The sequence below is a fragment of the Gambusia affinis genome, linkage group LG15 (genome assembly GCF_019740435.1).
Source record: "Gambusia affinis linkage group LG15, SWU_Gaff_1.0, whole genome shotgun sequence".
Lineage (NCBI taxonomy): Eukaryota > Metazoa > Chordata > Actinopteri > Cyprinodontiformes > Poeciliidae > Gambusia > Gambusia affinis.
The window spans coordinates 21,233,570-21,255,741 of NC_057882.1; the positions used below are offsets into that span (position 1 = coordinate 21,233,570).

Here is a 22,172-nt window from a genome sequence, read left to right on the forward strand (position 1 = left end):
AGCCACAAGTTCTGAGAATTCTCAGTAGCTGCTGTCAAGCTTCAGCAAACACACACACATGCAGAGACCAACACACATGCAAACACACACCATTGGAAATTGGCAGGCGGCCAAATTGCTGGATTGTGACCTTCTTTTCCACCCCACAGCTGCTGCCAAATCTGAGTCCATCCCTCCATCGCTGCACCACACAGACACACACCGAGTGTCCTGGCAGCCAATCAGAGCAGATTATTTCTCAACCTGATGTGAATGTGTGGCTACCATCCATGAGAGAACATTTCACAAACGCAGCAGTAAATAAGCACAAAGGGACTGGCTATACTCCTCTCCTAACATCGTCAGCTTGGGCTACTTTAGGCTCATTACTGGTTTATCACAGTTAAACATATTTAGCTCCCAACACAGGGCTTTGTACCCTACTACTCTTCTGCTCTGCCAGTTCTGCTCATTTTAACACCAGCTCCACTTTAAGGACTCAAAGGTAACTCGTTTCCAAATTTGAATCTTGACAGAGACAGATTGGTTTTAACCCTGTGGGTGGGCAATGGAAAACGGGAGCAACAAGAGTGAAACCTGGACACCAGCTGGCTGCAAAGGTGACCTCAGTGACCTATATGTGGAAACAAATCAGTGGAATGGGTAAAGTTCGTCAAAGAGCATTTGTAGTTTCAAAGTAAAGTAATTGGGACATAATGTTCTGCAAAAATCAGCCAAACAAAAACAACCAAGGTTTTGTAGATCAAAAAATAACTTGCACTAAAGCTCCTACAATAAGTGAAGAGAGCTGAATGTTGAAAGAAATGCTTTGTTTACAATAAATCCATGTGTTGTGGATGTCTGCCTGCAGAACATTCAAAACAAACCAGTCACAGCTGTAGCTAGGGCTACTTAACCATCATGAATACTCAACTGCATCAGCAGCTTTTAGAAATAAGTGGAAATAAATGATCAGCTATACGTTTGGAGAGATTAAAAAAGAGAGAACTAAGTGAAAACCAAACTGTAAAATCAATGGGTGTAAATGTCAGGGTGTTTGATGTACCACAAACTGTAAAATCAGCTTGTAGTAGATCAAAACACCCTGACTTTCCTGAGCAAAAACAACAATTATTAATATTTGCCATCCTGCATTTTCTGGTTTTTAGATGAGCGCTAATTAGCCAAATTTCCCTTGATCATCTCTAACCTGTAACGGGAAAGTAAAATTCCCAAAAGTAACTTTAATAAACTTTGTTCAGTCTCTTAAAATATCAAAAAACAGTGCGTTCTTTGGCTCCTGTTCAATATTTTAGAGTCGTGCTTTTATGCGTGAATGGAGAATAATATTGTTTTTCTTTGATTTACTGCATATTTCAAAGCTGCTTCTATGAATGAACATGTCTTTCTTTAGTCAATGTCTGTGACAGATTTTTTTAAGCTAACATTCAGTTTGTAATCAAACCATGTCAGACATTTAAGAATGACAGAAATCTGTATTGACCAGTACAGCCTGAATGGGATCTCTACTGGAAGCATTTAAAGGTGAAAACTATGTGTTATGAGCAATACAACACACTGAATCGTAATTGTTATTTTCAACGTGTCTAATACTGGCCCTTGCAAACGACTGCTTTGGTGCAACATTTGGTCAGCTCTGTCATTTCAGATCCATCCAATTACAAACTATTTGGCAATAACAAACACTCATTGCTGCTTTGATGGACTCTGTCTTTTATGACAACAGGATGGGGCATGGGAGGAACAGGAGAAAAGAGAAGTGAAAGAAAAATGTGAGTTAACCAGAATTGATGATCACAATGTTCAACCACATCACTGCAATGTTAGAAATGAACCGAACTACTCAATTGAAACAAAGTTCACACAACTTTTTACATGTCAAATGAAATGGACCTGGAATAAGGCAATAAAACCCTGACTGCTATATCTGCTTATTCTTGACAATTAATGTGAAAACATCCAGATCATATAATCCAAATTTCCAAACAATTCTGACAACCTCTGACTATAATCTTTGAAAATACATCTCAAGATGACAGCTGCAAAAACAAACAAAGCAGCTGCTGAAAGTGGTTGTCAAATGATCAAGAAATGGCTGGATTACTGAAGTCTCCTTTTTATCATGGTGACTTATTTGACTCCTACTGCTTCACTGAAACCAGTTTCTGGACAAGTAAATATTTTTGATAATTCATCCTTGCAGGCTTGCTGGATATCCAGGTAAATGGGATCACAATATGCTATTTTAAATACACATTTTATGTATTTATTTATTAATTTCTCTTGTCAAAACTTACATGTTGCTTTTGCAAGTGCAATAACAGTTACATTCATTGTGTTTTCTTTTCTATTTACAAAGTCTATTTTACAATCAAGCACAGTACATTTTTAAGCATGCACATTTTAAATTTCCTTTATTTTAACAAAATAATTTATTTTCCTGTTATTATAGGAGAATCACAACATAAAATAGTATAAAATACTATTTTGTGAAAATAGCATTTTCAAAAAACAGCATGAAAATTATGAAATACAATTTTATTTAAAATGTGTACTTTTTCTTTTTTCTGCATATTTTTTTAATAAGCATTTTGTGCAGTTTATTTTCAAACATATTTACAGTAATTATTTTATTATTATATTTGTGTTATTCCTTAATTTAGTTTTCAACAATAAGTATCATTTAGTACTGCAGTATTTTCAATGTTTTATTACAGAAATTGATATTAGACTGAAACTTAATTTTCATCGTTTAAAATGAGTGCTTTAACTACTGTGACAGCTAATGCGGTTATAAATGATACTCCTCTTCAGCTAACTTTGGAGTTTGACCAATTAAACCAGGATGCAATGACCAGGTTTGGTAAAGATCTGCTTTCTTCCGTCATCATGTACTACAGTATTTTTAGTGCCCAATAGTGCCAACTTTTGACTACGCAAACTCCAAAATATATAGTTCTTTTTAATGCGTTAACGTTATTATTGCCCATCCGTACTACCGCAAAATAACGCAGCCATTATGAGCGATAAAAAAGAAAGAAAATCCTCCCATGACAAAGGCATTATATCTAAATACAAACAGCATATGGTACTATAATTTTCAGTAGGTTTACAGAGAAACGGACAACGCTTTTAAGCAAAGAAGTTATTACCATTGCATCACAGCAGTATATATGCAGACTGCTCGGTTGCTATAATGTAGCTAACACAATTAGCTGGTGTTAGCTTGTCGGTCTGCACACCATCAACTAGCATGGTAGAGCTAACATTAGCAGCAGCAATCTCAGTGACAGAGGGCGGATAGACAGTAACAAAACACCCCGGCTAACTACCGTTATGTGGCTAGAACTTTCCCGATTTCAAGCGTACAACTAAGACGGTACATCATGTTTTCAGTGTGGTGACAGTAAGCTAACCCAATAGGCTAATATTATCCTGGCTAACCATTTTACGGAGCAGGACCAAGTCAAAGCAACGCGGAGAATCGAGACAAGGCAACCGAGAACACAGGCGAGGAAGGCGGGCTGCACTCCTCCTTTCGCCGCATGGAAATCAGACCACCCCACCGCTGTATACTCGCTCATGTATTTTTTCAGATGCGCGAATAAACATATAACTATTCAACGATCTACCGATTTTCTCTATTTGTGCATTTCTTACCTGTAAGCGTGAATTGTAATAAATCGTGTCCTCCTCTGCAGCTCTCTTCCCCCTCCTAGCTCCAAAATGGCGCCAATATGCATTAAATTCAGTACCCATGGGTACAAACTATTGATGAACTTGTAGCGCCACCTAAAGGCGAGTCCTAGTAGTTTTACTGAGACATTCAAATGACGTGTGAATCTATGTTGATTTCAATTCAAATGTTGATATAAGTCATACAGATACATTTTTACTTGGTATTCTACACAGTAGTGGCTACATATAACAACATACATGTTTTGAAAAAAAGTAAATGGCCTGTATTTGTATAACTCTTTATCAAATTCAGAGAACCCAAAAGCACTTCAAACTACTGGATAGCCAGTTTTAGAATACAAAAAACTTGAGAAGAATAAGCAATATTATAGTTTTGTGTGATAGCCCAGTTTAGGAAAAAATAATGATATAATTTTTATTTTGTTTTGTAACCTTCATATGAATATTTTTGCAAGTTTATTTGAATTTCTGAATCTTAAACCTAGAAGTGTTACAAAATCTATTTTTATGTTAGTATTATAAACGCATAAAAAGCAACTCAACGCCACTGTTCAGGTCGTCTTAAAATAATTATTTTTGTGCCACAGACAAGCCATTAAACTATTCATGTTTTCCATATTTAATTAAGCTAACATTTGTATGTTTGAACCACATAAAGCTACTGTCTGTTTGCATACATTTTGACAACAAACGTATATTTTAAGTGTTTCTACAGAAACATCCGCTGGCTTCCGGGACGTTAAAAGAGAGGCGTATTTACACCTTTCTTTGTGTGCCGATGTACACAAAAAAATGCGACCTTTAGGGGGCACCCTAATACCATATATATGTTATTTGAGCACTACTGTAGACGCTTACAAATGGAGGAGAGCCAGAAGTGCCAAAAAACTGGAGCTAAATACTCACCAACAAGGCTCTGCAAGGATTGTATTTCATATGACACCTATAAAAAGTTTATATCCCAGTTAAAATGATGCTAAACGTCCAAACTCTCATCGTGCACTCTTCTGAGATGGTAATTGGCTACAATATTCCATCTCTACAAGACCCAGAGAGACGCAGACAGGATTTCAGCCAACCTCCTCTCAGTCTGGACACATTTTTTTCCACCCCTCTGCCACTATAGTTCCCTTGTCCATTAGAACAACGACCTCACCCCACTAGAGCAGTTCCTTCTCCACAGTAGTCAGTCTGTAGTAGTCACAGTAAATTTCTTTTAGCCTTTGGCACCGGACAATAAAGTTCTTTCTAATTCTGAACTATTATTAACTTGTTCACTATAAAGATTACTATTGCCAACTTTGAGTCTATATTAGTAATTTGACTGTACTTTAAATTTGTATAAAACCAGTTGAAAAGTTCATATATATATATATATATATATATATATATATATATATATATATATATATATATATATATATATATATATATATATATATATATATATATATATATATATATATATATATATATATATATATATATATATATATATATATATATATAGGCTCATAATTTGCCTTTGGGTGGTCCTGAAGAGTTTTGGATCGTTTTACTTAATTCAGCTTAAACCCGCACACCCAGGCTTTAATTAAGCAATCAGTGCCTTTCAGACCGGATCTGTATAAATCCCACAAAGAGCCTCTTACACCTGTCGTATGGCTCCAGGATGGAGGGGTTCCTGTCCACGTTCCTCCCCTTTAGCGGCTATGGCGGTCCCCCAGCTCAGGGGGGTAGCTGGGGGAAGGGAGACGGCCGTTTTCTCATTCCTCAGGGCCTCAACTACCTGGAGATCTGCAAGACCATCTTGTCCCAAGTCAACCCCAGTTTACCTCTACCGCCCTGCGGGAAGGTGAACACCAAAGAGTGCGGCGTGCAGGTGAACGCGAAGGTGGACAAGGTGATTCAGTGTTCCCTAGGTCCGAAAACGCTGCTCTACGTCGAAAATCCCACCTCCTGCAACAGCTGCAAGACGCATGACGAGAACCTCGACGTGACCAAAGCGGAGAGGAAGGCGTTGTTGGACACGCCGCCCATGAGCAACCTGCGCTTCCTCAGACCTGTGTCCATCTACTCGCCGGTGTTTGACCGCAGGGTCTTCCAGAAGAGTCTCAGCGATGGCGCTGGACAGGACCCACTGGAAGCTTCTGACCAAGCCAAGTCTGATGCTGACACGGATCACAGTGGCGAGAACTTAGAAAACTGCTTCAAGACTGCGATTCCTCGATCCTCCAAGAGCCCAAACTTCCAGGTGGGTTTTGGACAACTTGTTGGATTAAAAGATCCGAATTGCGTCAAGTGGCACCTTCCAAAATCCGCTATATGACGCATCCTTATTTGCATTTAGTCTGTGCATTTATTTATTTTTTTTATTTTTTAAGTTCCTGGAACAGCGATATGGCTTCTTCCACTGTAAAAAGTGCAACATCCGGTGGGAGAGTGCTTATGTTTGGTGCATCTCTGGCTCCAGTAAGGTGAGTGATCAGCTACAAACTATAGCATACCCCAGATTTTCATTAATAATTTTAGCTATTTTTTCGATTAGGTGTACTATAAGCAGCTCTGCCGGAAGTGCCAGGTGGGGTTTAACCCTTACAGAGTGGAGTCTATAGTCTGTAAGGTACAGCACCTTCCATTTGACGACCTGGGTGTTCAATACGTGGGTTTGGCATCAAAGGTTTTCTTTTTGAAGAGTTAAGAACATAACCAGATGCCCTTAAATATTTTTGCAGGGCTGCTCTCAGACTTGCTGCAGCTGTGAGAAGAAGCAGAGACACATCAACATGAAGAGGCCTCATCGTAAAGACCTGTGCTGCCGCTGTAAAGGCATGAGGCTGTCATGTGACGCCACGTACAGCTTCAAATATATCGTTTGAGCTAATTCGCTAGTAGCTGAATTTCATTGCATGGTTTGAGAGTTTGCGGTTATGTTCATGTCTGTCACTGGAAGCCACCCCTTACTTGCCTGCAACATGCTGAACCTTTGACCAGCTGGATTAGCTGACAACCTCTCAAATTGCTAGAGGGTTCACTCTGGGTACTATGGGCTTTTGTAAAATGCAAAGGAAATAAATTCTAAGTTGCACTTCATAGAAATGTGAATGTTGGGGTGTGGGGGTTGAGACAAGAATACTGGAGTAAAGGTTTCTACTGAAGCTCAGTTTAGTTAGTTTTGTGTATGTCAAGATTTAAAATGGATGAGCTGCAGAGAAACTGACCCAATTCAATACCTAGCATGAAGTCAACACTATTATGGAACTCTAAATGTGAATTATCATTTGGCACCTAAATTAAAAGTATGTTGCAGGTTCAAATCCTCTACATATGGTAATCCATAGTGCAGTCCTAGAATAAAGAGCAGTGCTTAGAAATGGGTCTGGGAAGAAGTGAGAAATAAAAATGTAACCTTTTCCAAATGAAAAGCAATTTTCTTTCTTCTGTGAACTTCAGACCACTTTGACACAGTTCTGTCCTTGGCCCCGCTCAGACGTTTCTTGTCTCTGGTTCAGGAGTGGCTTGGCATACTGTGAATCTTGAGACACTGACTCCAGCTGCCTGTAAATTTCCTCAATTCTAAATGGAATTTGCTTGACAATCCTCTGGAGGCTGATTATCTTCGCTTTTCTGTAATTGGTTGGCCACAGCACTCTGAACAACTTTGGTACTGACAAGGGTGTGACATTAATTTATAAAATTTTCACAATATTCAAAAATATTCACTGAGGGTTAGGGTTTTGGTTTTCATTATCTGTAAGCAATCAATTTTACAAAAAATATTTTAATGTGGAATTAAGCTGATATAATTTTTCCAAAAACATTCACCAAATTCTATTTTTTTTTAAGACTTACTTGAATAAAGACATTGCAAGACTATACATGCACAAACTGTGTGACAGAAGAAAATGTACCATAGACTATTGGTATTTTAAAAGGAAAATTAAGCCATTAGTTTTGCTTTTCATTAGTAGCCCCAGAGCAAAAAAAAAAATCAAACTTCATAGTATACATTGCATTATGTAATAAAAATAATTTTAAAAACTGTGCCTGCTGTCTGTTAAATCTGTTGTATGGATGTTGCATGTGAGGCTGCACAGTTGTTCAGGCAGTCAGAAGGTCCTGGGTTTGAATTCTGCTCTGAGATTTTTCTGCATGGAGTTTGTCTATTATCCTTCTGCATGCACGGGTTCTCTCTGGGTACCACAGCTTCCTCCCAGTCCAAAAACATGACCGCTAATTGGTCTCTCCAAATTCTCCTTAGGTGTGTGTTGTCCCGTGTCTCAGTGATGGACTGGAATTCAGAGAAGTAGTTTTGATATGTCTTTACTTTGACACCAATTTGTACAGAGCTCCAACTCAAAACAAGTTCACAAAAGCTGTAAAAGTATTTACACGGTGAAAAAACAACTACTGTCTTCATCTAAAAAGCTTTTAAAAATGTGCAACTTCTTGCATGGCATGCAAACACACATTCTCCCACATAGGAAACAAAACAAAAAATCACCCACCTGAGCTTGAAGCTCCCATGTGTACCTCACACAAACGTATCTTTCAGATAAAACATGATTTTGTTAATAAATAATTCCAACACTCCATACAGAACACTGAAGATGCATGCATGGCAGTTGGGTCTGAAAGAACAAACATCAATATAAAAGTCAAATGAGTGCTGTCTTGCTGATCGGATATAAATAGGAATCAAGACATTTGTACAGTGAAAGGAAAACGAGGGCTGATGACGGTAAGCAGTTGGGTTTTGCTTTAACATCAACAATATTAGCTGGATGTCAGCATTTCCTTATGTGCAACTACAAACCATACACAAACAATGCTACCATGGCTGTGCCACGCTAACAATAATTAACAGGTTACCGACAGACGAAATATTTGAATGTACATGAAACGTCCTCCTGGCGTAAGAACACAACATATAACAGAGCACGCTCGCTAATGATGCTACAGCCAGCCAGAGAGGAGTGCATGCCACACAGAACGGCACAAACAGTCCACCAGTGTTCGCAACAGTAGTCGAAGGAAGATCTGATTGGCTGATGCAGAGCAGCAGTAGGAAATGAGCTTCAAGCGTCTGCATCAGTCCTTCAGTCAGTCCCAGGTGGAGCTTTTTTCTGGGGTACAGTAGAATATTTGGGCTCATGCATTGCACAGCTTCTTCCAGTGGAGATCTCAAAACAGCTCCTCCAGCAATTTGCTTTTCCATCTCAGAGAAAAGTGAAAGCCTGTATTCCTTTTCTCTTAGTCACATAATCTTCTACCTGTAACATTTAAAAAGAACTAATAAACATCTCATTTGGTGCAAAATATGAAACTTTTCCAGTGATGCTACAGAGTATCACAGCCATTTTCCTCACTGCTTCTTATGATGCCTTCACCAGATCACCACCTTACTGAAGATGGCAGTGACAGTCAAGTTACTCTGAGAGGCAAGTAACAGGTCCCAGCTAGAAGCCTTCACAAGTCCATATCAAGCAGAAATAAAACTAGGCTGAAATGTTTACAATATACAGCTCTGAAAAAAAAAATTAGGACTTTCATTTTCAGCACGCAGCTATCTGTAGTTTCCAGTAGATTAAAGATGTACCCGTGTGAGGAAAATCTTCATATGTGTCACTTCTCCAGATGCAAAGATCTGGTGTTTTGATTAAAAATGATCAAATGATCATTTTGGTCTAGTCTGGATGTCCAGACCAGGAGTTTCAGGTCTGGACATCCGACGGTTCGGTATTCAGGAGCTCCCCGACTTTCAACAAGGGCAACGCGGCTTGCCCCACCTTTCCGAGATAGCGAGATAAGGGCATCACTCCCTCTCTGAGGGAGCAGCAGCACCCCCATGCTGCGGCCTCCTCGGGGCCTGTGGAGCAAGGCGGGAGGGCTACAGCAGGAGAAAGAGATGATGATGATGGAGCATGGGAGTAGGTTGAAGCAGAGTCGTGTCTGTCTGGGTGTTTGTACGGGGAGCGTGGAAAACGGGGAAGATGTGAGCCTTGAAAAATAACATTTGATTCAGAGCGAGTGAGGGAGTTCGGCTCTGACGCCACAGTCGGGAGGATGTTGGGTGGAAATGATGATGCTGTGGTTTTGTCTGACAGAGCAGACATGTGTGATGAATACACTCTGAAAGGGCTGTACAAGCTTGTGTTCTCACTGAAATTAATCCTCCTTGGCTGTCTTGTGCGCGGCAGTGTATAATCTCGCTGGCCTGGTTTGGGAAAATCACAGTTTGCAGTGGATGACAGTGAGGACAGCAGAGGGAGGAGTACATCCCCATCTACATATGGTTCTGGTTCTGCTGTTGGGTCAGGCAGTGAGGTGTCTGTCTGAAACTGTGCAGCCGAGGAAGCAGAGATATCGGAGGAGGGAGCGGCCATGTGTGCGGATGCTGAGCCTCCTCTGTTAGAGCAGGTTGAAATGGTGAAGGTGGAGCTGGTTTCAATGATTGGATGTGTGGGGGAGGTGAAGGAGGAGAGCAAGGGGGCTGGGAGCCCCTGAGGTCCTGTCAGAGGCTTGTCCCGGAGGCGCTGGAGTCGGGGAGGTAAGTTGTGACGACCCGGTAACCCTGGGCGCGGCGGATCATGTCGCGGATCTCGCCGTTGAGCTCCAGCAACTTGGAACAGATGAGGCTGAGGTCCTGCCGGGAGCCCACCAGAGCGATGGTGCCCGTCTGGCCCAGGGTCTGATGACGGAAGTAGATGTTGAGCAGTGTCTGAACCTCTGTCTCTGAGCTGCCGCCAAACACGCCGCTGGGCCACTGCCTCCTGATGAGGAGATCAAACAGGTTCAAGGGGAGAACACACAACTAACACATGCTTTGTGTAAATGTGTTTACATAATATTTGGGGTGTTTTATGGTATATACTGAACAATACTGTCAACTTTCAGTTAAAGCCTTTCATTTTTTGTCTTTTTTCATTGTACATTGACAGGAAATTCTCATTCTAAACTTTTACACCACATTTCTTTAATCTCCAGAGCTTCCCTCACCTGCACTCCTGGATGTAACACACAGCCTTGGTGAACTCATGGCTCCTAAGGCACTCCAGTATGGCCTGCACTGCTACCTCAGAGGTGGGAAAGTCGGGGATGACCATGGCTGCCAACTGCGCGGCATGTGCGTGGGTGTGGGCCAAGTGTTTGTGCTCCAAGTCGCTAGCTACAGCTGCCTCTGCCGCCTGCAGACTGCTTTTCAGATCCGTGAGCTCTCGAGACATGTTCAGCAGCTGAGGGGTGGAAGGTGGAGGTTAGGTGTATAAGCAAACTTCATGGCCTCACAGAAGGAAAGTTAAACCTAGTGTGACCCAGTGCTGAAACCTTAACATCACTAGTCATGTGGCAGATGGAATTGAATTAAGGATGTTGGATTTTATAAGATCATTCAGTGCATTACATTCAGGAGAATGTAAAGAATGTTTACAGATAGCTTGTAAAACAGAGATTTTAAAGCTTTACACTGCTAGAGACATGCAGTATGAATTTTGTAATGTAAGTACAAAAGCTGTTATGTGTCTCCTCTGTTAAAATTGATGTGATTTACCTCTGGCACAGAGCTGATGGCATGAACCTGACCAATGAGCGAACAGTAGGACTGGAACAGTAAGAGGAGCTGAAAGTGCAGCTTATAGAGCCTCTGGCAAAGCTCCAATTGCTGGAAGAGTCATGAGAAAAACTGAAGTCAGACGAACTGGTATTATTAAAAACACATTTACTTATTCTTCATAGATTTACACAGGCACACAGTTAATTAGCTGATAGTCTCGTGAAAAGTAAATTAAGCAGCTTATTTCAGTAAGGTAGAGAAACTTGTGAGATAACTTACTGCAAGAGACTCCATTTGCTACACAGCGATAGAGCATGTTAGGGCATCAGAGTGAAGTGAGAGGAAGACAGACCATCAATCAAACACATGCAAAGCATTGTATTTCCCATGACTGCTAAAGTCAGGCTATAAAGAATTAGTCGTGCTGATTAGGCAAATAGTTTAGTGCCACAACATAGTGGAGAAGCAAGAGAACAGGCTTAGGTATTTAGACAATCTGTTTTCAGGAAAATTCAAAAAAGTTTGTATTTTACAGTGAAGAATGTACCTTCTCTTCTGAGTCTCCAGGTTGGCAGGTGACCACATTTTCAACAGGACATCTAGGAAACGTATCCTTACAGTTCCTCAGCCACTGGGAGAGGAAGGTGAAATGGTTCTAATTGCACACTTGCATTGAAAAATAGAAGATATGTACAGTAAGAAAGGTAGATTTACCGATACAGCAGCCTCCTCTCTGCTGTTGTACGTATCAAGGTACTCCTGCAGCTCCAATGCACTGAACTTCATCTTGTCCAGGAGACCGTAGGACATAATCTGGAAGGTACAACAACGAAGACGGAGAACATGAGAGTAAAATTCATTCATCAGAGCTGCCAGTATGAGAAGATCCAGACCAAGTATCAAGAGCACTCACCGTGTCAGCGTCAATATAGATTGTTGGGCAATCTGAGCATGTGGTCAGCATCTGGGAGGACTTGAGAAACTTTGACCCAATGCCCCTTAATCCCTCACCAAGGTATGTAGCGACATCATTTGTCAAGGTGCAGAATTTCCCCTGAATGTTCTGCAAAATGAAAAGTTTTTAAAGATTTACTTTACTCTGATATGGTATCTGCAATACTTTATCTGCTGATATCCCGGTGGTCAGCAGATAAAACACTGAAAAATGCCAAATTTCAGTATTATCCAGAAAAAGCAGTGTGTTTTGACCAATCAATTTAGAGATTATACACACTGGAAAAATTTTATTGGTCACAAATAGACAGAATAGCTCTAATTATGAGTATTTTCAGCCGGTTCTTCCCGTGTTTTACCTTAAAGAGAGATGAGAAAACTTGAAAAGTGTAGACGGCGCACGACCCGTCAGAATCTGCCACAAGCTGGCTGACATGACAACGCCACGCCTCCTCAGCATCATCACACACTGTGGGTTGGAATGCAGCCAAGATGGCGGAGAAAAAAGGAGAGGGAGGAGGTGGAAACCCAAGGTCCTCCAAGTCATCTACATCATCACGTAGGCTTTAACAAAACAAAGTAAAAAAACAATATGATATAAACAAGTGTGACTTGATCTAAACCCAAGGACGTGTTCAAACAGTAAGACATAGTCGGAAAGCTTACAAATGAAAAACTCTTCCTGAGTCATATTAGAGAATTGCAGTAATCAATTCCACTAAAGATGAACACATAAATGAGTTTCTCTATATCATACTGGAACATTTTTCCTTTAATCCATGTTTTACAGGTGATAGAAGGCCGACTTTGTAACTATCTAAGTTTCTCCAGCACTACATCAAGATTATTTTATGCCTGATCAGTAATTTCTATCGGTCATAACTGATACTATTGCTTAAAAAAAGTCTAATTTAGAGAAAGGTTCTTGAAAATATCAGAGCTGCTTTTCAATTTCTTTACCTGGGCAGAAAGTCCAGCGGTGGCTGGCAGTAGTTTGGGTTGAGACCACGGGCAATATTCAACAGCTGATCCTGAGGTTGGCCTGGTAAATCCAGAGTAAAGCTCTCGCCACAGTCTGACTCATGAGGCAGCTCATGAGTGCTCAGAGAGAACTCATCATCCTGAGCCTGAGTGTCCTCATCCTCACCACACAGTCTCACCTGAGGAAAGAAAATCATCATTTTTAAAGTCATAGTAACACATTAATCTACTTCAATATAACAAGTAACTGAAATGCTTCTCACATGCAGGTCACCGTGATCATCACTGAGGACTCCCTGGCCTGGGGTTGTTGCATTTAAAGACTGGTGTTCAGCTGATATGTCGTAAGAAGCAGATAGAGAATCAGTGTGGTTGGTTTCCTCTGATGGAGAAGGGTTGGTCTGGAATCAGAAGGAAAATATGGATTATATTTCTAAAGCTCTAATGGGAACACTGATTTAGTATAAAAACTGAGGCTACACACAAGCTGGGAGTGGGAGAGGCTCTGGCTTGTTGAGGACTCCTCTTCCTCTGAGGACTCATCTGAGTCATGGGGATCTTCATGACCCAAACTTGGGGTGCTGCCTGAGTGCTGGCTCTCCTCCAGCAGGTCTCCCAGTTCGGTGCTGTCCAGAGACCGTCGTCGCACGCCCCAATTAAAGTTATCAACAGTCTCACCCTGGATTAAACACAAACAGACATAAACACATTGGTGGAAGAGAGGACACAATTGGAAAACTTATTTTCAAGGTCAAGCTGCTGCCTTTATGAGCATATAAAGCAAAATTAAACTGTTACTCAATGGGAAATAATATGCATTTAGTCTTACAGTTTATTCCACAAGAGAAAACAGCAAAAATGTCAGCAATGTAGAACTAAGCTGTGAGAGAAAAATTAAGCAGTAATTTTCAGCATGAAAAAGGGAGCCAGCAATACCAATGCGCTTATAAAAGCTTGTTTTAGGTAATTAGCGTGGGACAACTTACCTGAAGCTCCTGGGAAGCAGGGGAGGAGAGAGAAAGACACAGAGTTAGATAGAGAGACAGACAAGGAGCAACAAAGGAATACACTTTAGACATAGAAGGAGGACAAAAACTCAAATAGAGTAAAAAAACAGGAAAAAAGAAGAATGGTGGTGGAAATTGTATTCAGTCAAATCTCTGTCACCTCCCCATCCTCCAGCTCCACATCCAGGAAATCAAAGTCCCTGAAAACTCTGAATTGCTGTTCGCTGGCAGTGTCATCCAGAGTGTCCTCTCTGGTGCCACCCTCCTCTGATGAAACCCCGCTCTCCCGAACCTCCATCATGTCCAAGTCACCGCAGGACGAGAAAATGACCTGAGCAGAATAAACATAAAGAGTCAGCATTGTGAGCAAATGAAGACAACTTTGGATAAATACAAAAGCCTGAACTAGAAGAACAATGATTTTGTTGCACTGGGTGAACAGGAAATACTTGCAATACTTGTATGATAATGTTAATAAGTAGCTTACGGATGGGTTCTTGGTAAGTCCCACTTCTTGTCCGCACAGAGACAAGACATTTACCAGCTTCTCTCTGGTTCTTTTCTGTGTGGGCCAAAACAGCAATGAATAAAAATATTTAACAAGAAACTACATAGCATTATCCTTCAGTTATCATTCATTTTATATATAACGAACTGTATCCTTTTAGAAAACTATAATCATTCATTAATTTTATTCGTCATGTTTAGCTTCTAAAAATGAGTACACATTTGTTTTAATCACAATTTTAAAAAGTAAGTATTTTATTTGACAACTTACATAATTTATCAAATAAAATACTGTAGAAAATGTATAGCAAGGCCAAAACATTGTAGTTCAAAGAAGAAAGACAACCAGGAACTGTGAAAGATCAGTGTGCAGTAACAAAATTTTATACCCCACATGCATTATTGCATTATTTGTTCAAAATTTTACTCATGTATGAAGATATGTGGCTTTTAACAAATCAGAACAACACTGCATCCTTTTCATTCTACATATCAGAATTTTTAGCCTGTGCAATTTAATCTCTGGCTAAGCCAGGCTAATACATACTTTATAGACATCATTCACATTTTGTTATAACATTTAAAAACCTAGATGAATTTACATATCCACAATTAAATACTCCGGCTATGGTCTGATAATAACATTGCTTAATTTTATGGCATACTATGCAGACACTCTGTCTTCACTGATGAAGATTAATTTATTGTGGCATGCTAAATGCTTTAGCAAAGGCAGACTAGTCTGAAGTATTTTCCATTTAAAGCTGCAAAAACTGGTTCACCACATAGTGCACTCATTGTGTGTTGAGCATTGAATGTTTACCTTCAGAAGGTCAAAAATGTAGAAAAAGTAAAGTGAAAAAAGTAAGCTTACTCTGTTCCTACACAGTATCTTGCTGTACATTTTAAACTTTCGTCCCACAATACACATACCACATAAACAGTGGGAGCATAATGTAAAAATCATTTTAAAACACACAAACATCCACATGAAGGTAAGAAAGAAGAAGACACCTTCAGGGAGATAAACTACCTGAGATGATTGTGGACGCCTCCAGCTGACAGGCACAAGGATGGTGTTGGAATTTGATCCAGAGGAGGTGGAGGAGGTGCTTCGTGTTACAGCCATAGCTCTGGCCTTCCCCTCTCTGCCCCCAGAACCCTGGAGCCCATCAAAGCGACGCCCGATAACTGGTGTCTATGAGAGAAACATAAAGCGTGTTATCTTCTTTTATGCTTTTTCATACTTTTCTATATTGTCTTAATTAACCTTGTGATAACAGGGAGAATTTATATTAAATATAGTATAGGAAGTGTAAGTAAGTTGTAAAAATAATAAAGAGCTTAAAAAGGGCTTTGTGCTTACCTCAGAGATGTCAAATGTGAAATCCAGGGTTTTGCCTGGCAGAGCCTTAGCTGAACCATCCCACACTCTGCTGACCTCAAGATTGGAAAGATCTCCTTGAGAGTGGATATACGACGGGTGTACAAGACTGGCAGAACGTGAAACTACCAGTTTTAGGATGTTTAAAGCATCCTTCCAGTGTACTGTCTATGAAACAACACATTAAAAAGCATAAATAGAACGCAGGAGACTCTTTAACATCATTTAACTCTATTAAAAAAAATAATATAGAGGAATTAACTATTGTAGGACTTACATGGACAAACTTTTCAATTGTTTTCATGACATCACCATTGAACTGTTTGACTTGAACAGCTGTCAGGTCCATGTGACTGAGCAGACAGTAGATGATCTGAAGGAGAGGCAGCTGCATGTTGGGGATGCCCTTATCCAGCAGCTGAGACATGTAGAGGCAGATATTTTAGTAAGTGAAAAGCAACTGCAGAATTCCTGATTAAAAGGAGTGTCACAGTGACTCAGTGTCCTTTCATAAAAATGAAATGCAAAAAACTTCAGCAAAATAGCACCCGAATGACATCTTTACTCAGATTTCCACTTACTTAACCTCAACTAGTTGAAAAATCTAGGAATAAAATAAGAAAACCTAGGTAAATAAGGGATGTATTGGCAGCTTTTACCTCAGCCATATAGGTGACCATGTTGAGTGTAATATCGGAGAATGCCTCGTGGAGGTAGCGGCAGACCACACTGACCCATGAGAAAGGGTCACGTGTGTAGGATCTGGTCTTATAGAGAGTCATCACATGTGCCAGATGGGACAGCTTTGTGTTCTTCTCCTCCAGACACACCTGAGTAACGTAAAATGTTTTAGAAAGAAAGAGCCAAATACCACAGAGCAATGCCAGAACTAATGCGGCATTGGGTTGTTTTTATCTGATCCTCCACCAAGTTTGCAACCAAATTTTATTGGGATCTTTACTGCTTCATGTCATTTCCAGTAAAATCATTGAGGAAACATACAGTACTGTAGCCAACAGCACAAATAAAATAGGCTAAAAGCAGTGAAAACCTAAAGTCACCTGTGCAATCCTCTCAGCGCTCTCCTTACAAAACTGTGTTGGATGGCTGAAGTTCTGGACGAGGTGAGGCAACAGACACAACACGTTCAGAGGAAATCCTGCAGACAGACATGAAGCTGGATTTCAGTTCATAGAATCAAATTAAGTTACATATTTTCATGTATGGCATAAAAAGACACCACCCTTTTTCTCCCTGTCTTTGATTTAATCACTCACCTATAGATTGTGAGCTATCAACAACAGGCACTCGTGACACCGGTGTAAGCTGGCAGAATAGCTGTAAAGTCAGGTCAGATGTTGTCTGGGAGGTAAAACCTTTCAGCAAAAGCTGCTGAATGCCAGAGAACCCACTCCATCTCAACTGAGCCTGCAGCTTTTCCAGTCGTTCACGGTTCTCCGCTCTGTCTAAGGGCACCTGCAAAAGAAGCAGTTTGAGCTTTCCTAAGGAAAAGCTTTTTTATAGACACCATAAGGTTGTAGACAGAGTGAAGAATGCTATAGTCACCCTGCTATGTCTTTTACAGGGATGTTTTATAAGAAAATTTTTCTAGCTGACATTATGATAAAGAATAGCACAAAGTCATAAAAAAAGTGGTTGTATTCTTTTACTTTCACTTGTCACTCTGCTATAATCTCTATTCTTATAACTGTATCAATCTTATCTACCTTTGACAGCAGCTTGTGAACAAGTCGAAGAGACATCTGGTATTCAAACTCAAAATCTGACTCCATGAGTGACACAGCTACCCAGAAGACCGTGGCCAGGATTGATGAGGGATGGGAAACATGTGACGGGTCTGACAGCGCACTAGGATCAATACGGTTGGTCGATGATGTACAGGACCCTGGGGTCCTCGCTATGCGGGACAACAGACCATGACTGTTGCAAGCCTGTCAGTTGAAAAAACACTAGAATTAGGAAGTTGTACTACACTTAATTATTGAAGATTGATAAAAAAAAATCTGTCTGTCTTGCCTGTATACGATCCAGAGTTGCACTGCGGGGAGGATCACTCAACACGTTACCACACTCGCCAAATTTCTTGGGGACAGAATAGGAGCGCTGATGTCGTTGTGATGAGAGACCAGCAAACCCAGGGCCAGGGAAGTTCAGCTGACCTGTGCTCTTTCTGTTCATCAGTTTGTCACTAGTCACAAAGTCTGGTGAGGATGTCCTATAAATAAAACACAAAGAAAAAATTAGGCCATTTATATTCCCACTGCATTTAGTCTCTCTAAGACAGAAGACTGTTTAGCTCAAAATTTGGTTAAATCTTTAGAAATCATAATATTCACAATAAATATATAGGCTCATGTGATTTGGTTAGAAATAAAAATAAAAAGGTATAAAAAGGCTTGTAAAGCGACAATATGGAAAGATTTAAGGGGTATGAATACTTACTAGGCATACAACAGTGTATGAATATGCACCAGAAATTTTGGGCACAGCCCCTTTGGTTCAAAATGCATGAGTATCAAACAAAAGCACTTTTGCTTTGAAGCTGAATACACACAGAGTTATCACAAAAGTCTGATGTTTAAGGGAAGCTACGTTTAATTTTATTGAGCTATAATAACAATAGAGAAAGAAAGAAGAATCAGACCAAAGGTTTGTGAGCATTTTACAAAACTTACCGAAATTACTGACCAGAAACAAGTTAAAAATTAACGTAAACAAAGCTTAGGTCCAAATCCTGCCACCCGTAGTAGCAGTCAGCCTAATATGTTACACAGCAGCAGACATCCTACAAGGATTTCCTCTGAGGATAGGGAAAATCCCAACAGCTGGACTTTTAAGGTGCATTCAGGGACCACTCACACACTCGATTGTTCATATATACAAAACAACTCCAAAGTGATATAAACATTTTCATCCAATTCAAAATAATCATCATAGTCATTAAACACTTTAGGTGGTTTTATTCTGGTACCAATTATCCAAGATTGGCTATATAATTTTCCCTAATTAACTGAAAATAGTTAAAACAAATCTCCAATCACTTCTTTGCTAGACACTCTGAGGATCTAAAACATAATTCAGTGAAACAAAAAAGATTTGTTTCTCTTGATCAAATCATACTGAGAAATTATTACATAATTTTAGTGTACCTTTACAAACCTATCATTACATTTGATACTTCTGTGTTCTATTCACTGTAGTGCACTGCAGTTAAACATTGAAAATCCTACCTTGTGAGAGCTGCCATGAGATCACTATTCTTCAAACACTCTGCTAGATTCACCACTACAGCCTCCAGCGTCAACAGGACCTCCATCACATAGCCCTGAAACATATAAGTTAAATAAATAACTCAGGTATGTTTCAAACGTGCTTTATGCCTCGAGCCTGAAAACTTTAACTCTCACCTGCACCTCATCCCCATGTTCTCCCACCACCTCCACAAGTCGTGAGACCAGGTCAGAGACGGCATGGTTGTTGATTGGCTGTTTGAGGGCCCTGAAGATCTGGAAGGATCGCCCAGCGTAGTGACGTGAGGAGCTGCACAGAGCTGTCTGCAACGCCACATCACTCAGCTGCTGCTCCAGGTGGAAGTCTGAACAGAAAGATGAATGAATAAGTAAAGAAAAACACACATGGAAATTCATTTAAATGTATCAAATATATAATGCTCAAATGCTTTTATTTTTGCTTTTTTGGCATATTTAATTTGCCAAAAATTTAAGAGTAAATACTAAACACAATTCTAAATTAGGAATTAATTCTTTAAAGAAACATAAATTTCCAAACCAACATAACTTTACGTGAGAAAGTAACTTTCTCCCTTGATGAATTATGAATTTATAGCAATAGAAATATTGTTTGGAAGCCTAGCTTAGCTTCAATAATCACCCCAGGCAGTGAGGCGTTTGCCTAGTTGTCCATTTAAAATTTGGACTTGATGGGAAGTTTTCATACAGGCACATCTCAACTGTATTAGAATTGAAAAGTTTGAAAAGTTCATTTATTTCACCAATTACTGCCTGACATGGAATCAAATTACTTAAACAAAACCCATCTGACAACATGAAGTTAGCAAAAAGCCAAACGAATGCAGGTGTACTTTTGTTAGTTTAACAATGAATCAAATCACAGCAGTAGATCCATCTCTAAGTGATTTCAATAAGCAAAATTAAGGCTTTGGATTAGATTAGTAAAAATTCACATGTACATATAATTGAGCTCTAAACAAGTTTTTCATGTTTCACTGTGAAAAAAATTTTTTTCACATAAAACCAGGTTGGTTTGGACGACTATTTACCAATTATAATTATCATTTGAAATCAGATTTTTCTACTCATTCAGGCTTTTATTTGACTTTAAACTAGTTTGATCATTTGAAACATTTAGTTGGCCAAAAAAAACAACAAATAAATAAACAACTAAGCACTTTTTACAGGATTATAGCTCAATATTTGACTCTTAGTAAATAGTAAATATTACAAAATGTATTTGTAGTTTTAATACCAAGAAAAGTGATTTCTCACCAGACTTGGACTCCTTGAAGACAGAGACAACATGTCGTAGGAAGTTGGAAAGTTGATCTGTGCTCTTCGAGTTGGGGTTCTTTGGAGTGATGTCCTCGTGTGCCCACAATGGCCCAAAAGCTCTGAGCAAGAACAACACAGTACTCCAGGCACTGTATACCCACCACCAGTAGCACCACACACAAGTTAAACAAGCACTTAAACGTGCACATAGCACACGGCGTGCAGAAAGAAAAAAAAGATGTTCTTCATACACATCCTCTAAAGCACCCATGAACAAGTGTCTGTGTGGCATTACCTCGTGGAGAGGAACTCAATAAGCTTGTTTGTTTTCTCATCCGTCTCATTGGGTGCATTTTCCAGATCTTCAAGGTCATCTGGAGTTACGAGGGGCAAATTTCCAACACTGCCTCCAGTGCTCCCACCACCCAGACTGGCAGAGGATGAGTTGGAGGTGGAACTGAGTCCCGAGTCCACCACAGGAGACGCCTGCCACTCTCGCAGGAAGTCAGGCGCTTCTAAAGAAACGTGACAACAAGGGTTAAAATGTGAGCTAGCAATATTATCCCCTGCAAATAAGTATTGAGAACTGTAAACAGCACAGGAAAATCGTATTTACTACTTACGTGACTGCTGATACTCTGAGTGGTAGCTGGATTTAATAGTAAGGGTCTTATTGTCTGTGATTTCCCTCGTCAACATCAACACTGATGCTATTACCTGCAAACACAGAAAGAAATAAAGTTAGCAGTCTTACTATTGAGAATGCAAATGGATTGTTAACACAGTGTGTTCAGACCTGGAAGTTGTTGTTGCAGGAGAGAGCAATAAGGAGGTGAAGGAGGAGGCGCTTGCTGTGCTCATAAACTTCTGGTCTGTAGTGATCAAGACCTGGAAATACAAATAAACATTCAGTTAGGAAAATCAGGTATATCGTGCAAAATAAGCTGAAAAACACTGCCTAATTATGTTCCTTGTTTTTAACCGCTGATTGTTGACCTGTATTTTTTTATATAAAACATGGACTAATGCTAATGATAAATGAATACAGGAATGCATAAGCTTTGATGTGCTTTCTAGTTTTCTGTGGCAGCACAAAATAACAATAGTATTTATCTGATGTTGTATTTTGCTAAGAAGACCGCAGTTCTGAAGATACACTACTCATGAAAAAGTCAGTCTTAGACCACTTTCTATGATCAGCAGCAGTTCCATTAATTCCACTTTTACCTCTGTAATTAAGAGCTACAAGCCTTTTAGATGTTCTGTATAAATCAGGTCAAAGCAGATCAAAGCTGTGTGTATTGCAGACACCCACCTAAGAAGAGGGCGTGAAGTAGCAGGGGCAGGTGTAAAGCCCAGTCTTCCCTCACACTGTGGTCCACCACCATTTCAGTCATAAAGATGACAGCAATATTGCACCTAAAGGCCAACACACAGACAAGAATCGTGAGGGCAAAATAAATGAACATTTTATTTTTTCTCTTTTCACACACAACACTCTTACAAAGGTCTCCAACACTACTTGGTAATTCTACTTA

The 22,172-nt window shown here is 39.9% G+C and overlaps 3 protein-coding genes across 12 annotated transcripts in view; 1 reads left to right on the top strand and 2 right to left on the bottom strand.

Annotated features, from left to right (window-relative positions):
- pds5b (PDS5 cohesin associated factor B) overlaps nucleotides 1–5,434 on the bottom strand; it is a 29,748-nt gene extending 24,314 nt beyond the window's left edge. The window contains exon 1 of one of the 2 annotated variants that reach the window (XM_044140091.1): nucleotides 5,352–5,434. The gene's annotated coding sequence lies outside the window, so the exon portion shown is untranslated. Of the gene's footprint in view, nucleotides 1–3,660; nucleotides 3,749–5,351 lie in introns of those variants that run through there. The other variant, XM_044140090.1, reaches the window with a different exon arrangement.
- zar1l (zygote arrest 1-like) lies at nucleotides 5,353–6,792 on the top strand. The gene is made up of 4 exons (XM_044140092.1): nucleotides 5,353–5,953; nucleotides 6,084–6,176; nucleotides 6,248–6,322; nucleotides 6,435–6,792. Exons 1-4 carry the CDS (start codon nucleotides 5,372–5,374, stop codon nucleotides 6,576–6,578), a joined length of 894 nt encoding a protein of 297 aa, XP_043996027.1. The 5' UTR covers nucleotides 5,353–5,371; the 3' UTR covers nucleotides 6,579–6,792.
- A 941-nt stretch (nucleotides 6,793–7,733) lies between these two features.
- fryb (furry homolog b (Drosophila)) overlaps nucleotides 7,734–22,172 on the bottom strand; it is a 56,768-nt gene continuing 42,329 nt past the window's right edge. For 4 of the 9 annotated variants that reach the window (XM_044140088.1, XM_044140081.1, XM_044140086.1 and 1 more), the window contains exons 39-67: nucleotides 21,950–22,053; nucleotides 21,431–21,522; nucleotides 21,258–21,351; nucleotides 20,930–21,149; nucleotides 20,632–20,783; nucleotides 19,513–19,700; nucleotides 19,336–19,430; nucleotides 18,122–18,320; nucleotides 17,812–18,036; nucleotides 17,362–17,560; nucleotides 17,146–17,243; nucleotides 16,744–16,914; nucleotides 16,362–16,502; nucleotides 16,067–16,252; nucleotides 15,734–15,898; nucleotides 14,681–14,755; nucleotides 14,354–14,524; nucleotides 14,173–14,181; nucleotides 13,671–13,865; nucleotides 13,450–13,587; nucleotides 13,166–13,365; nucleotides 12,565–12,769; nucleotides 12,165–12,314; nucleotides 11,966–12,064; nucleotides 11,799–11,882; nucleotides 11,531–11,548; nucleotides 11,249–11,359; nucleotides 10,699–10,934; nucleotides 7,734–10,472 (exon numbers count right to left, since the gene is read on the bottom strand). In XM_044140088.1, coding sequence (XP_043996023.1) covers nucleotides 10,214–10,472; nucleotides 10,699–10,934; nucleotides 11,249–11,359; nucleotides 11,531–11,548; nucleotides 11,799–11,882; nucleotides 11,966–12,064; nucleotides 12,165–12,314; nucleotides 12,565–12,769; nucleotides 13,166–13,365; nucleotides 13,450–13,587; nucleotides 13,671–13,865; nucleotides 14,173–14,181; nucleotides 14,354–14,524; nucleotides 14,681–14,755; nucleotides 15,734–15,898; nucleotides 16,067–16,252; nucleotides 16,362–16,502; nucleotides 16,744–16,914; nucleotides 17,146–17,243; nucleotides 17,362–17,560; nucleotides 17,812–18,036; nucleotides 18,122–18,320; nucleotides 19,336–19,430; nucleotides 19,513–19,700; nucleotides 20,632–20,783; nucleotides 20,930–21,149; nucleotides 21,258–21,351; nucleotides 21,431–21,522; nucleotides 21,950–22,053 — 4,279 coding nt within the window. In that variant the 3' untranslated portion in view covers nucleotides 7,734–10,213. The remainder of the gene's footprint in view (nucleotides 10,473–10,698; nucleotides 10,935–11,248; nucleotides 11,360–11,530; nucleotides 11,549–11,798; nucleotides 11,883–11,965; nucleotides 12,065–12,164; nucleotides 12,315–12,564; nucleotides 12,770–13,165; nucleotides 13,366–13,449; nucleotides 13,588–13,670; nucleotides 13,866–14,172; nucleotides 14,182–14,353; nucleotides 14,525–14,680; nucleotides 14,756–15,733; nucleotides 15,899–16,066; nucleotides 16,253–16,361; nucleotides 16,503–16,743; nucleotides 16,915–17,145; nucleotides 17,244–17,361; nucleotides 17,561–17,811; nucleotides 18,037–18,121; nucleotides 18,321–19,335; nucleotides 19,431–19,512; nucleotides 19,701–20,631; nucleotides 20,784–20,929; nucleotides 21,150–21,257; nucleotides 21,352–21,430; nucleotides 21,523–21,949; nucleotides 22,054–22,172) is intronic. The other 5 variants (XM_044140084.1, XM_044140085.1, XM_044140082.1 and 2 more) reach the window with 5 other exon arrangements.

Bases quoted from the DNA above. Each gene is read 5' to 3' on its own strand.
- zar1l (XM_044140092.1), top strand. From the start codon at position 5,372: ATGGAGGGGTTCCTGTCCACGTTCCTCCCCTTTAGCGGCTATGGCGGT. The intron at 5,954-6,083 runs GTGGGTTTTGGA...TTATTTTTTAAG, and splicing joins CCAAGAGCCCAAACTTCCAG to TTCCTGGAACAGCGATATGG. The intron at 6,177-6,247 runs GTGAGTGATCAG...TTTTTCGATTAG, and splicing joins GCATCTCTGGCTCCAGTAAG to GTGTACTATAAGCAGCTCTG.